Source organism: Siphateles boraxobius, unplaced genomic scaffold, assembly GCF_051911475.1.
Source record: "Siphateles boraxobius isolate OS27281-9 unplaced genomic scaffold, OSU_SipBor_1 53, whole genome shotgun sequence".
NCBI lineage: Eukaryota > Metazoa > Chordata > Actinopteri > Cypriniformes > Leuciscidae > Siphateles > Siphateles boraxobius.
The window spans coordinates 8,563,794-8,580,243 of NW_027509175.1; the positions used below are offsets into that span (position 1 = coordinate 8,563,794).

Sequence of the window (16,450 nt, forward strand, 5' to 3'; positions counted from 1 at the left end):
CACCGTGCTGTCGGGCTGGATGTCGGGTCTCTCTAGAGCGATTGTGATGCAGTTGAAGAAAATAAAGAACAGCACAATATGATCAAACATCTTATGAGTGATGACTTTCTGACAGCGCATCCGGAACCTGCAGAGAACGAGAGGGAAAGAGCTGTGTGTATAGCATGAGAATGTGCAAGCACAGCATTCATTAGTTGTGTAGATATGTGTGTTGGCTGGTGTTCTGCGTTGCTACTCACTTATTATGAGGGGAAAATAAATAAAGAGACCAATCCTCATGGTCACTGCACCACTGGGGTTTATAGGGCTCCAACAGTCTCTTCACAATGAGACACCAGCTCTATACAAAACATACAATAATAGATAAAAAGAAGAAAGATGCCAAAGGAAAATACACAAAGAAAAAAAAATTGTTAGTGGTGCAAAACTTGCCTTGATCTAAAATTATGGGAGCTTACCATCCACCAGTCAAAATTGGTGTGATGGATCAGATAGATAGATAGATAGATAGATAGATAGATAGATAGATAGATAGATAGATAGATAGATAGATAGATAGATAGATAGATAGATAGATAGATAGATAGATAGATAGATAGATAGATAGATAGATAGATAGATGATTAAATTATGAAAAAATGAAAAATTATTAAAGAAGAGGTCCCACCTCCTCTAATTCATCATCTTCTGCACCTTGTGTGGATGTTGGCTCGGGGTGTTTAATTTTTGGAGAGGATGGATAACCTCCATCTAATCTGCCATTGCACTCCAAATATGGGCGCGGAACCTGCAAGAGCTCTGGAAAATCAAACGACCCGAGACATGAAACTCCGCCCAGACTGCCGGTCCGGCTGGATTTCCCATCATCTGATTGGCTTTCATCCATGCTGTCCTGTCCTGCTCCAGAAAGCAGCGACTCGCGATCTCTTGACTGAGCACGTCTTATTAGACTGGGGGCCTGGCCAAGACTGTTCCAACTGGAGCGGCGACTTCCCCAAAGGCTGGACTACAACAGACACGCAAATTGTAGCTGTTTATCATTGCATGCAACCAATGGTGTAGTATGAAAGAATCATTCAAAAATCAATAAGTTGACGTATAGAATAGTGAGGAAAAAATAGAAGAGATTTACAAGATGACTGAATTTTGATAGTTATTAAACTTAATGACACCTAAAATTTAATTAAATGTTATATAAACAGTATATATATATATATATATATATATATATATATATATATATATATATATTTATATCAGGAGAGTTGGCAGGCCAATTGAGCACAGTAATACCATGGTCAGTAAACCATTTACCAGTGGTTTTAGCACTGTGAGCAGGTGCCAGGTCGTGCTGACAAATTAAATCATATCCATAAAGCTTTTCATCAGATGGAAGCATGAAGTGCTCCAAAATCTCCTGATAGCTAGCTGCATTGACCCTGCCCTTGATAAAACACAGTGGACCAACACCAGCAGCTGACATGGCACCCCAGACCATCACTGACTGTGGGTACTTGACACTGGACTTCAGGCATTTTGGCATTTCCTTCTCCCCAATCTTCCTCCAGACTCTGGCACCTTGATTTCCGAATGACATGCAAAATTTGCTTTCATCCGAAAAAAGTACTTTGGACCAATGAGCAACAGTCCAGTGCTGCTTCTCTGTAGCCCAGGTCAGGCGCTTCTGCCGCTGTTTCTGGTTCAAAAGTGGCTTGACCTGGGGAATGCGGCACCTGTAGCCCATTTCCTGCACACGCCTGTGCACGGTGGCTCTGGATGTTTCTACTCCAGACTCAGTCCACTGCTTCCGCAGGTCCCCCAAGGTCTGGAATCGGTCCTTCTCCACAATCTTCCTCAGGGTCCGGTCACCTCTTCTCGTTGTGCAGCGTTTTTTGCCACACTTTTTCCTTCCCACAGAATTCCCAATGAGGTGCCTTGATACAGCACTCTGGGAACAGCCTATTTGTTCAGAAATTTCTTTCTGTGTCTTACCCTCTTGCTTGAGGGTGTCAATGATGGCCTTCTGGACAGCAGTCAGGTCGGCAGTCTTACCCATGATTGCGGTTTTGAGTAATGAAACAGGCTGGGAGTTTTTAAAAGCCTCAGGAATCTTTTGCAGGTGTTTATAGTTAATTAGTTGATTCAGATGATTAGATTAATAGCTCGTTTAGAGACCCTTTTCATGATATGCTAATTTTTTGAGATAGGAATTTGGGGTTTTCATGAGCTGTATGCCAAAATCATCAGTATTAAAACAATAAAAGACCTGAAATATGTCAATTGGTGTGCAATGAATCTAAAATATATGAAAGTTAAATTTTTATCATTACATTATGGAAAATAATGAACTTTATCACAATATGCTATTTTTTTGAGAAGGACCTGTATATATATATATATATATATATATATATATATATATATATATATATATATATATATATATATATATATAACATTTAATTTATTATACCATGGTCTGATTCGGAAAGTACTCCAGGTCAAAATTTGAAGGTGTTTTTGTTGCATACTGAAATGAATGAAGTTCCAGGCGTGCATAATTTGATGGGTTTGTTTAATCTTGTACACTGCTTATATTACTGAGGCATGTATTCGCAACAGACAAAAAAACCTGCATGCATTCACAGCCATTACAAACACTATTGTTCTGCTTCTACTCAATACTCGCTTCCGCTTTCTTCCGCTTGAGCCCTCTCTTGTTGGATCTCTAAAATAACATGCCTGCTTGAGCATTACTCAAAATAAATGAAGCAGGGTTTTATGTGTTTGCACCACCGCTGCACATGACTTAAATTAATAAAATAGCTTTGCTACATTATATTTCTCAGCAACAAGGGGGTAGTACAGTTGTTTTTGAAGGAATTAAGCAGGTTAATCCACGGCTAGCTATGCATTAAACGATTTGAATGTAATTTACTTTTCATTGGGTGGTTCGTTTTCTCCACATCATGCATTAAAATCAATTAAAGGTGGGGTAAGTTGTTTATGAAATACGCTATTTGGAAGTTAGTCGGGCCGACGCAATCAGTGCCAATCAGCAGTAGAAATAGAGATACACAATACAAAAGAGTGAAGCTCAGAAGAAATCAGTGAAAAATAAATGGTTATGTCTGGGCAAGAGCTTTAGGACCTGCGTTAATATTAGAAAAATGCTGTCAAGTGCTGGAGAGTTAAGTGGGAAGGCTGAAAACAGACGTGGATGTTGCTTTGATTCGGCTCCATACGCGAGTAACACTGGGTTTGAGTGTCATTATGTGTCTGGAGCTGCTGTGCTGTTGGCAACTAACAACCAAGTCTTGTTTGTAATTACTATTGTGTATTGTACTTTCATCTTTTGTGCTTCCTTGTCATTCGTTCATTATTTGCACCAAATTTTTTTGGAAGCATTATTCTGTTGCGCTTCTGCTATGGTAAACAAACATCCTCTCTTGGATTGCGTGTGTAACGGAGGCCAGTTAGTCAGAGTCGCGCTGACGACTGCTAGTGAATGCGGTGTATAGCATCATTGTCAGTACATTCGCCAACAGCATATTTCAAAAACGACTTACCCCACCTTTAATGCACAGCTAGCACTTGAAATACACTTTATTGAAATACACTTTGCATATGTAATGGGTGCTAATATAACTGATCATAGCGGTGAAAAGCAGTATTTTATTTTTCTTTCATATTTTAATATTTTCATACATTTTATCTATTAATTCATCCATACTTTGTTATGTATTTATTTATTTTAGTTTCAAATATAACAGGTAGGTGAAGTTCTAAATGTCTAGATGTGTCCTGTATTAGGCTACTTACGTTTCAATATTAAACCAAAAATCCAATTCAAAAAACAATAAAGGCAATAAAAACAATAAGATGCCATGGTAAAACCACTAATGAAGAAGGACAATTCTTAAAGTGAATGTCTGTTTTCAAAAATTCATGCTGCGATGTCAAATTTGCGATGAATATTCATGCTTGGTGTGAAAAAACCCTTAAAAGGGATAATTCTAATATGATTATATTATTTTATTTCAATTGTTTTGAAATGAATACTATTTGTGTAGGTTTACTATTGGTTTACTAAATGAATACTATTTATGTAACGGCATTTCCTACTCACCAGGGATCTCTGGTCATGGGGTTCGGTGGAGGTGTTGCTGTTGCGCCGTGATTGGCTGTAGATGTGTGACACCTCAGTTCTGGGTGTGGTATTGAGTTGTATGTGTGTGTTGTGAGGTGGCATAGACGCTCGAGGTTCCAGGTGTCCGTTGGAGATGGGCATTAATGTCTGCATTTTCATCTCTGATCCTAATATCAACAAGAGATTAGCATAAAATTATAAAGCACATAAACAGCTCTGCACAAAGACATGCACACACACACACACACACACACCTGATTTCAGTAGTTCTCTCAGTTTGTCCTCATCACCATAGTCAGACGACATGCCATCATCAATATCTGATCTGCTAGCATCACCCTGAAAGAGATAGAGAGAAATGACATTTAAAGGCTAAAATTCAGAATTCATGGTAATGAATGATTACATTTTCATATCAACCCAAACAACACAAGGCCAGCATAAATAAATGCAGAACAAACACAATTACATTTGCTCTTTCAAGGGTATGCAACTCTCTACCTTCTACTTTCATGCTTAGTTAACCTGTTTTTCATTTTGTCCTCGTCCTATTTCCTGCTGAGTCATTGAACTTCCACTTCCAATGCATTTAAAATCAACATGAAACGGCATTCAGACCTATTTCACTTTTAAAATGTGATCTTCACCCTTCATTCAAATATTGTTAAGAATTTGTTAAAGATTTTGTAAGCCTATTGGGTAGTTGTGCTTGGAGTCAATTGTTTTATTTGTGATAACGAATCATGCCAAATTGTGCAGACATAATTTTTGCCCAGGCTGTCATACAAAGGAATTATGAACACATGCAAAAACAAGTAAGAACCAATGAAATGTTAATAACTGATTATGCTGTACTTCATTTTTTAGCTTTTTCCTGCAGTGAGTCACTTGTTTTTCTATGTTTTTTTTTGCACAATAAAATAATACCTGTAACCGTAGTTCCCTTTCAGTTACTCACATTCAACGTAGTCGACGTGTCAACTGATTGGTATCACGCTTAGGGAGCCTGTCATCCCTGCCTAGAGTACTGTTAAAACGAGCCAATGCATTAGAGGATCATAGTGAGGCTTCCCTGCCCGGTAACCAATCCCTGTGGGCCCCTGACTCCTCTATCATACCGCAGCCGGTAGAGCCCCCCGCTGAGCGCGCTGGTCCCTCTGTAATGGACCGACCAGCCGTTTCATTCGGGGCCCCTCCAGAGGACAGGATGCTGATCGCAGCATCGGAGGGTGAGCCGAACTGTGGAAATAATGACTCGGCTGCGTAATCTCCCTCTGGTAGCCTCAGGAGGCAAGCCGCCTCCTCTTTGCATGCCATTGTGTTGCTACAGGTCTATCAGGCCAGGACACTCATGGACATGCACAAGGGTAGCCCAGATCATGCCCTCATAGGTGAGCTCCGCACTGCAACTGACCTCACCCTTCGGGGCACGAGCATTTTGGCGTGCGTGATCGGTCTGGCGATGTCCACTTTAGTGGTCCAGGATTGCCATTGTTGGCTCAGCCTACAGCGACCAGACCTCTGGAAACTCCCATGTCTGGTCCCGAAAGGAGGGGACACAGAGGTTCTAGGTTATCACCACATGTCGTAGACACCATCCCTTCTGCGAGAGCACCCTCTACGAGACATGCTTATGCCCTGAAGTGGAACCTGTTCGTTGAGTGGTTTTCTTCTCTCCAGGAAGACCCCCGAAGATGTTCGATCCCTTACGTGCTTTTCTTCCTGCAAGATGGGTCGGAGCGAGGGCTGTCGCCCTCCACCCTCAAATTGTATGTTGCCTCTATGAATTGACACACATCATGATGCAGTGGATACAATCCATGGGGAAGCACGACTTGATCGTCAGGTTCCTGAGGGGAGCAAGGAGAGAATCCGCCTTGCGTCCCCTCTATACCCTCTTGGGACTTATCTCTGGTGCTACTGCATTTAGAGATCTCCCCTTGAGCAACTTCAGGCAGCTGAGTTAAAAACCTGTTTTTAAAAGAACAGTTCTCCTGCTTGTTTGGCCTCTATCAAGAGGCAGACCCAGCCCTGACTTTTCTCTGTCCCTTCCGCTCCTTGCGGTTATAGCTAAACAGAACACAAAGCCTCCGGACCTCAGACCAGCTCTTATCTGTTACGGAGACCAGCAGAAGGGAAGGCTGTTTCCAAGCAGAGGCTGGCCCACTGGAAAGTGGTTGCCATCATCTGGTTGTGTTTACCCAAGGTGCACTCTGCCCACCTGGGTAGTGAGCCTCTCCAAAGAGAGAGTGTAGCTCCTTCCTGGGTGTTGACACAGGGTGCCTCGCTGACAGATGTTTTAGAGCTGCAGGCTGGGCGACACCAAACGAAAGAATAGCATATGTGTTGAGCCGGTTGCTTCCCGTGGGCTCCCTTCACATGAAGCCAGTTTCACTGTAAGCCTGGTTCGAAGTGTCAGCTTGCTGCGCCATTCCCCTCCTATGGACTGGATAAGTGCGCCATTCAGGCTCCAGTAGAGTTCCTCTTTAGCCAAACCCTGTTGAGTTCCTCCACACCCTTCGGCAACGGATGGCAGGCCAGGCCTATGCCAGGCCTAACACTGCCTGGCCTAACACTTGTATGCACTGGTGGAACCTGTGTTAGGCTGGGTCCCATATGTTGTGATCCCTACGGTGATCCCATAAGTGAATTCTTCCACGGTACAGCTCCCTTCGGCGAGTATGTGTCTTCCCGTGGCAGAGCCTGCTCTGCCATCACTGTCCGGTGTGTCTCCCCCTGTCATAGGCTGGAGCCACCCCATGTAACATTCCATATGTGGTTCTGCCCGGTAACGCCCAGTCCATATGTGTATCCTCCACATGTTACTTCCCTTCGGGCAGGATGTGGCTTCCGCAGCGTATTCCTTTCCAAAAAAAGGGAACGCTTTCCAGTGGTCTTGTGGAACAGCAGTGCCTTCCCTGGCCTAAGCCCCATCCCGTCTCCGCCTCAATAATGCGGGGGGATCAGAAGGCTTTTGACTAGGCACTGGAAGGTGGCAGCATTAGTGGCGTTTTAATTGGGATCCCAATTAGTCGACATGTCGACTACATCGATTGTGAACGACTGAAAGGGAAAGTCTCTGTTATGTATGTAACCCTCGTTCCCTGAAGGAGGGAATGGAGGCATAGTCCCATCGCCACTAGTCTATAAAACAAATATCCTCTCCGGACATCACTTTTGGCTACTACTGCATTTCTGGATGAAATTTCACTAGAAAGAAACCCACAAGGAATTCATTTTATTGTAAAATGTGGGTATTCAATACCAAAGCGAAACTTCCTGGATGAGTTGTGCCACACAAGCAATTTATTGTAAATCCGTAGAAAAAAGAGATTTGGAAAAAAAAGAGCGAAAAATGACTGAATGAGAATTGCCATTTTCATCAGAGTAACAACGGGAAAAGTGTGTGTAAATGTGTACTGGCGTATTGTGTGAGAAGTGTCCAGTGTGTGATATTACCTTGCAGACAAAAGAGGGAGAGAGATAAAAGACAGAGAGGAAAAAAAAGGAACAACAGAAGGTTTGAGTGAAAGCGTGTTCCTATCACACCAGCTGCAGCCCGGCGCCTGCGCTTATACACTACAGATGCATCTCATCTACATCAAAATTACACACACAAGCCAAACATACACCGATCCACACAATCAATCTCTTTGATGTGACACCAATAACGAAAAGAAACAAGAGCGTGTTTTTGTTCATTTCCATGTGTGCTCAAAGGAAATCCCTTTTTTCATGGTGTGCATAACCGTTACTGTGCTGTAATTGAGTTACAGTGCAATAATTTCAGTCCTCTGATAACATCTTACTCTTAACTTGAACAATTCCCTCTTGGAAACTCAATTAAATGCAATATGGCCACATCTAATTCACTTGTGCGGAGGATTCGCATAGATGTTGAAAAGTAGAGGACGTAGTTTTAACAAGTTTGTTACAGTAGTAGCCCCACAAAGTATTTAGAGACTTAAGCCAAAGTGTACAATGTCATTGCATTAGATGCAAAATATCAAAGATATTACAAGCACACTTTTCAATCAAAACATTTCAAGAAAATAGATAGAGTCCCTAGTTAAACATCTGACATCTTACCTCAGCTTGGAAGCCCTCTACTAAGATGGCAACCAGTAAGTTGAAGAGGACGTAATTCCCAAAGGTCATCAAGGCCACAAAGTACAGAGCGGCCAATGGGGAGGTGGAGGCCATGCCGTTATACAGAACCACATTCCAGTCCTCCTGGGTCAAAATCTGTCGAGACAAAGGGCGACTGTTAGCTCAAATTTCACTTTTTAAACTACTGTCTCACACTGTGAGTAGGTAAATGACACCTTACCAGCAATAAACACCTTTATCTAAATACTATTGAAAACATCAAAATATAATTTATTAATTAAAACAACAACTCTATGTGTACAAAATACCTTGGAAGAATCAGAATTTATCTAAATTTTAACACAAATCTATATAATTAGTAATATACAAATATTTTCATATTCACAAAATTGTCTTTAAAAAAATTAAAAAAATTAAATAAAATCAGTTTGAGAAATGAATGTAAATGACGTCACTCACTGCCCACAGAATGTTTCTGACTTCAAACTGACTTACAAACTGATAATAAACAGATTTACAAACTGATCAAACAGACCAGATTTACAATATTTAATCTACAAGTATTACAAATGATATAATAACAATAATTACTATTATTATAATATATTTGTGTTTCATTTAACGACTGCAAAGTTTATCCAGCATGAAATTTTATTTTATTTGAAACACACTACTTCCACACACAAAAAAATTAACATTTATAATTAACTGATAATATAATTAATATGAAAAAAAAACTCATTAGCTCAAGCAAAGTAGCAAACTATTTATGATGTTTACACTAACTAAGAGTTATTTGACAGAGTTATTTTTTACACCAAGTAAAACAAATGTAAACTTTTTTTTGCCTCATTTAAAATTCAACTGCAAATGCAAAGAAACTTTGTTTAGTTTGTTTTTCACACATTCAAAACAGAACCCGAACCCATCTCTGCCTTTTCCCTGCAGACTGATTTAGAACAGAGGAAAAACAGCAGGTTCAGTGTGGAGATATATATTGTACACACACACACACACACACACACACAAAACACACACACACACACACACACACACACACACACACACACACACACACACACACACACACACACACACACACACACACACACACACACACACACACACACACACACACACACACACACACACACACACACACACACACACAGAGAGATTAGGGAAATTAAAGGCTCCCGGTACTGAAGAAACCCTGATTCCAGGCTTCCCTCAGGGCCTGGAGTTAATACAGCACCATATCAGTATTTGCACAAGTGTCACCTCCAGTGACCTCATCACACTGCCCAATACTGCAGGGAGAGGGCGGATGACCTCATCTTGTCTGCAATATTATAGGGCAGAATTTGATTACCTCATCAATTTCAACTCTGACACAACTTGTAGAAGTTTGAATAATCCCAGTCTTAAAAGTAAGACTAATATACACTAACACATACACTCATAATACAGCATACACGTGTCTTTTTATTGTTATTATAAAGTAGAATGGAGAAGAAAATTTCGTTTTGCAAATGATTTTCAAATCCTAAATAGAAATGTAAAGCTTCAAAAATGAGAATAGGCTACATAAGGATTTGTTACTTAATTTAAGGGAGGCTAAATACCCATAATCCATTGCCTCAGCATTTTGCAAAATCATGCTGTTCCCACATTGAGGAGTGAGTATTTAATCAAAACTTGCCTCCGAAGACTAAAAATGATATTTCTGGACTTTAAATGAAAACAAGCTGCTGTGAGTTCAAGCGTCAGTTTAGTGACCTATAGTCTCTCGTGGTCAGCGAAATGTGGGGATTTCAGCACAGCCAGGAACAGGAGCTACAAGAAAATAGTTGTATGTTTTATCATTCACTAAAGAGGACTTTTATGTTACTTAAGCAAGAATAAGTAGTTCTCCCTGAAACATTTCTACCTCTGAAAAGAGAATAGATATCCATATATAGTTTATTAAGCAGTTTGTGAACATTTTTCTGACCTGGAAAACGGTGACGATGGCCCAGAGGAGTGAGTCAAAGTTCTTCCTATCAGACACCGTGTCTCCATTCTCCAAACGTAGAGTAAACTTACACCCAAACAGATGCATTCCCAGTATACTAAACACAGAAGAGAGAGAGAGAGAGAGAGAGAGAGAGAGAGAGAGAGAGAGAGAGAGAGAGAGAGAGAGAGAGAGAGAGAGAGAGAGAGAGAGAGAGAGAGAGAGAGAGAGAGAGAGAGAGAGAGAGAGAGAGAGAGAAATGAGAAAAGTTTCAAAAACAAAATGTCTACTGCATTACATAATGCTAGAATATCAGGGTCATTTTCAGGAAAGTGTGTCCAATTTACCACTGATAGAATTATCAAGATACAGAACAAAAATATCATACTTTCACTTAGAAAAGGCTGATATTTGCTAGTTATGGACGAAAAGTAACATTATGACTCTGAAGCTGAATTAAAATTTTCATGAGTACCTGACAGCTTCATTATCGTTAACTAAAACCATAAAAAAAATCACCTGATATAAAATAAAATATAAAACTAATTTCTTATTTCAGCTAGTTTCTAAGGCAACATTTCTTATTTTCATTTAGTTTAAGTTGAAGTACTAAAAAGAAATGAACTAAAAACTATATTTTAATAAACACTTTACAGACGTATTTAAAATGACAAAAACTGATAAAAATGACAAAAACACAACAAAATTACTAAAACTTTAAATTAAATAAAACTGAAAACAGAAAATATTAAAATAAAATTCAAAATATAAAAAAACTATAATAGTATATGATATTAAAATTACTATATTAAAACAACACTGGTACTTGAGTATTCTGAAATTATGAGCATATTAATTCCAAACTCGCTCTGAAATAATGTTGTGCTTGAGGGTTATTAATAATAATTAATAAGGCTGTAACCACACATTTAAAGTCAGTATGAAACGATTTCTAAAATACATATCATAGATCATATTTTAAAAAATTAATCGGTGTATGTTTTATTTTAAAAAAAAGTTAGGACCTCTTAATGTTTAATCGAAATGTCATAACTGGACCTGAAAAGGTGATCCATTAAAGTTTTTCTTTTTCAATATTCCGTTATAAAGACCTCTTTAAGATTATGGTCTAAGAAAATAAAATAAAACCACATAACATGATGTGATCAATTTCATTGTGAGTCCAGTGCGCTTGCGTGAGTGCAGCTCCACCCACACGCTCTTCTGATTGGCTGTGATTTTTGAATGGTTTTGTTGGGTCTCATAGTCGTGTCACATCTGGCGTGAACAGACACGCTTGAACTGCTTGCCGCTGGAATCTGATGGCGTCGCACTGGGACACAGTGTTATGGTCTATATGCAATAAGACTGATTTGCTTTCAGTCAATACTACACTCTTGTTCTTATATGGAAGCACTTTCATTCAAACCTAAAGATGAAGATGAAGAGCATCAGCAGCATGCAGAAGGTGGCCACATTGTCCATGGTCTTCATCAGTACCACCAGCTGTCTGCGCAGAGCGGGGAGGAACCGCACCAGCTTTAGCACCCTGAGCAAACGGAACGTCCGCAAAACCGAAAACCCTCCGTCCCCTTGTCCAACGATCTCACACACACTGCAGAAACCAGCGGACACAACATGTGTGGTCAAAATATACAATGCATTTACAACAAAAGAATCCGAGCGTAAAGCAAAGCGAGCAGCACAGAACCTGATGATAACGATGATCCCGTCGAAGATGTTGTAGGGGTTGCTGATGTAGTTGAACGGGCCGCAGGCCGAAAGCTTCAGGAGCATCTCTAACGCAAACAAACTAGTGAAGACAATATTACTGATCTCCAGCACGTCTGTCAGCTCGTCCGGCTAAAAGACAAAGACAAGAAGAATATGCAATATTACTCGAGTTTTATGTCATATGTCATAGCCAACCAATGTATTAGTGTGATCATCCAGGTCTATATGATCTTTTAGCCTGTTTTTTGTCCACCAGATGAAAAAATGCAGCTCAAATTACTTATAAAAGTAATCGCACACCACTCCCCTAAAAGTGCTTGATTTGAGGTATCATTCATATCTGTAACACATACGGTCCTGACATGAACTTATAAAAAGATTAACTACAGTATTGTTACTGGCATGACATTGTATTTGTGCTTCTTCTCTTTCTCTCCATGTGGGTTTATTTATTTCCGAGGAAGAGCCGGCGCTGTTATTAACCGTGTCTACTGTAATGTAAATAATCATTTCCCTGGCAACAGTGTGAATGTCCTGTGCCTCAAACCGGTTAATCTCAGACTGCCTCTCTGTGTCACACAGACACACTAATCCTGACCAAGGGGGTTAATTAAATGCAATATAAGCCATAAACATGCATACAATCACAGTGCAAACAGCAGAGTGTGATCACTTTGTGTTACAATGAGTGTTTCTGACACTAGGGTATTTATATGTATAGTATATGTCAGCGATGACACTAGAGGAGAATTGTATTGCTAAAAAGTTTCATAGTTCAGGTGATTAACTGAGGTTCTCATTATGGTTATGTTTCATTTAGGTATCAACTTTGTCTGAGATGTTTATCATAAAATTTAAAGGAAATCAAAGATATTTTCCAACTGATTATTTTTTACAGCATGCAATCAGTTTAAATTTGTAAAACAGAACTTGAAATAGAACATAATCCATTTGAATTAGGACTACATTAATAATAATATTTGTTTATAAGATGCACAGATTCAGATCCAAAATGATGTAGACATATTAGAAATTATGCGTTATGATATTTTTATTTATTTAACATCATCCATTCATTTAATTGCATGATTTATTTAATAAAGTATCTTACTAAAAATACAGTCCTTATTTCCAATAAAACAACACTTGAACAAATTCTTATAAACATACAATAATAACAATAATCATCATGTTAAAATAAAAATAAATTCTTATTGTATGTATAAATAATAATAAAATAAAAACAATAATAAAACTAATAATAATAATAGCATTCATAATAATAATAATAATAATAATTATTATTATTATTATTGTTGTTGTTGTATGTTCAAAAGGATTTGTTTTTGATTGGTTGTATTGAAAATGAGGATTAAGCTTTGGTTCAGTACAATATAAATATAATAATAATAATAATAATAATAATGTTAAAATAAAAAATGAATTATTATTATTGGATGTTTAAATAATAATAAAATAAAAATTACAACTAAAATGACTACTACTATACTAATAACACTAATTATTGTTGTTGTCGTATGTTCAGAAGGATGTTTGAAATTAAGAATTAAGATTGGGTCCAGAAAAATATAAAAAATAATACATTATTATTATTATTATTATTATTATTGAAAAAAGCTCAATTTAATTGTGTGGAAAAGATTTCCTATTTTCAATTACAGTTTATTTATATATTTTTATAATTAGGTTACATATTGTAGAGATCTCTTTTACAACTGCAGGATACTTGAGCAAAAGTCTCCATTTAATCTCTCCAGTGTCGATTAGAAACAACTCAGATATTGAGATCTCATTTGCGATTTGTATTTAAATGAGTGTATTGTTTTCACCTGTTCATGGTACTCCACACCCATGCTGAGTGTATTGATAAGGATTGCTATCATTATCCCTCTGTTGAAGTACTTGCTGTCCACAATCCGCCTCAAAATGGCTCTGGTATAATGAAAACACACACACACACAGTTCACATTCCCAGACTCCTTTTCTTCCATATCTTGGTTTCTTTTGCTCTGTTCCAAGCTGACGTCTGGCCCCTGCTTCTCTGGGTCCGATTCACCGTTGGAGTCGCAATTAACACCATCACTTTCCTGGGCGCAAATTGGGCAGGAGGATGACTCTGAAGACACCAGCCCCACCCTGCTGTCCGCACACACACTCAAACGTGTCCCTGGATACACACCTGCAGTGAAGGACAATGGTATTTAATATTACACATGAGTAGGACTGGGGCGAGTTGACACATTGGATGTCATTAATGAGGCCCAGTTTACACAAATGCTTGCTTTCTTATGTGTCTACACAGAAACTGACAATCAATAATACCTACCCCGACTTCAATCACTTGAGTAAATAGTATGACTAGCCCCAGCCACCCATATTATATCCAAATTCTCCAAATGCAACCTAATAATTAGACAATCCAGTGGTGCATTAGTGAATTGATTCTGGGTTAGGATACTGCAGGCACGTGTCTTTAACACACATGCTCTGTGATTTGCTATGACAATAGTGATCGATACTGTCTCTATTTTGTAATCAGGGCAAAGTCTGTCTACACCTGCTTTTTGAGACCCATCTGCTGGGACTGAGCTTTGATCATCTCTAACATATTTATGATTTACGATTAATATATTTGTTGATCATTTCGAACAGATGGAGGACACCAACCCCAGTCAAAAATAAATATATGTACAAGATTTCATGTTTTTTTAATCATAATTTGGCACCAATCCTTTAATTACCTTAATGGGATCAAACTGAATTTCTCTAAGATGTTATAGCTTTTAGCATGAAATAAAATGCCAATTCTACCGATAACTGTCTTTGTCAGAACACAACATTTATTGTGTGGTAATAATATATGGCTACTGGCCAATAAAATAACACCATAGAGGGAGCTATCAGAGTTTTAACGTTTTAAATGGTATTTGCAGAGATATGTTCCACCAAACATCCTGTTTCCAAAGAAAATACACTACCGTTTGTTTCTAAAGTAAAAGTACTTTTGAACTTCTTAAAAAAAAATCATGGAAAAAAAAAACGTAATAATGTTTCCACAAAAAATATTTATTTAGCAGCTGCTTTCAACATTAATAATTATAAGAAATGTTTCTTGAGTACCAAATCAATCACAGGCAATTACAGGAATAAATGCAATTACGGGAATAAATTAATTTTTTTAAATAAATAAAAATAAGAGCAAACTGACCACATATTGGATGCTTAAGTTTAGCAATTTCTATTAAACGGAATTGCACAGAAGGGTGGGAAAGAATGTACTTTAGATGATAAAATAAATCAAAGTTATGAATATATTTTGACCAAAATGTTCAAAATCGCAAGGCTTCCTCACCAGGTACAGTAATTTCAGGCAAAAGTCAAGAGGCACAAAAATAATGACTAGACAGAGTGTGTGTTTGTGCAGACGGTTCCCTCAATTCAATTTGAAATTATTAGGGCATGACAAGTGCGCAAAGCTAAAGAAAAAAAAAAGTATTTCATTATCTATGTTATTAAGTTAAAACCCCAGAGACAGAATTTACTTTTAATCCTCAACCCAAAGTCAAAACAGCAGGCCCAAAACACTTCAGTTTTTGCATTGAAATTGCATCATTTCTACTTAACATGTTTTACAGAATGTCCAGTGGCCCAAAAAGTATTTGTACCTTTAAGCTACAATTAATATATGTAATTTGTATAATAACAAAATACAGCTTATCTGTGTTCTTACCGTGCTGCAACTTGTAAGTATCATGGTATCCACTACAAACAGAGATCTTCCTGCCATAGAGTCCATGATGGAAAGCTGGTGCTTTGACTCCTCCGGTCGAGTGTGAGCGAGTTTGTGAGTTTGTGTACATTTTGGAGGGCAGGATGGTGGGATAGTTCATACCGAGCCTCAAACCCTTTAAATTTTGAAGTGCAAGTGGGAGTGATGGCGACTTTTTGGAATTTTGTGTGTCTCTATCGAGATGAAGGGTCTTCATTTCTATGCCATTGCTGAGGTAATGTTGATTCTGATGGGGGTGATGATAATGCAGCATACAGTATTGGGTTGGACCCATCTTTGTTCCATTGTCACTCCAATATCCATTAGTCCCACCCACTGAGAGGGAGCTGCTGGGATTGGCCACGCCCCCGTGTCTCTTAGGGCATAATTCGCCATAGAGGCGTGCGGCGTGACGGCAAAGTTTACGGCAAACGTGGGCGAGGTACTTCAGCATTTCTTCGTAGCAGGATCCTGGTTCGGTCAAGCTACCTAAGGTGGATTCATTACTGCGGAAACGTGCCCGCTGCTCCTTCATCAGCTGGTTCTCACGTTGTTTGGTCTCGGAGAACTGTGTTGCAATGACGACCAGGCACAGGTTGATCATGAAGAAGGAGCCTACCTGCGGACAAATCAGAGATGTTGAATACAATAGTTCAAAAACATTACAGGATCA

General features: G+C 38.7%; 1 protein-coding gene across 1 annotated transcript in view; it reads right to left on the reverse strand.

Annotated features, from left to right (window-relative positions):
* cacna1hb (calcium channel, voltage-dependent, T type, alpha 1H subunit b) overlaps nt 1-16,450 on the reverse strand; it is a 99,580-nt gene that overhangs the window by 26,086 nt on the left and 57,044 nt on the right. The window contains exons 9-19 of the mRNA XM_077205305.1: nt 15,739-16,396; nt 13,838-14,187; nt 11,965-12,116; nt 11,683-11,868; nt 10,254-10,371; nt 8,240-8,395; nt 4,405-4,489; nt 4,130-4,317; nt 668-1,006; nt 240-340; nt 4-127 (exon numbers count right to left, since the gene is read on the reverse strand). Of these exons, the coding sequence (XP_077061420.1) occupies nt 4-127; nt 240-340; nt 668-1,006; nt 4,130-4,317; nt 4,405-4,489; nt 8,240-8,395; nt 10,254-10,371; nt 11,683-11,868; nt 11,965-12,116; nt 13,838-14,187; nt 15,739-16,396 (2,457 nt within the window). The remainder of the gene's footprint in view (nt 1-3; nt 128-239; nt 341-667; nt 1,007-4,129; nt 4,318-4,404; nt 4,490-8,239; nt 8,396-10,253; nt 10,372-11,682; nt 11,869-11,964; nt 12,117-13,837; nt 14,188-15,738; nt 16,397-16,450) is intronic.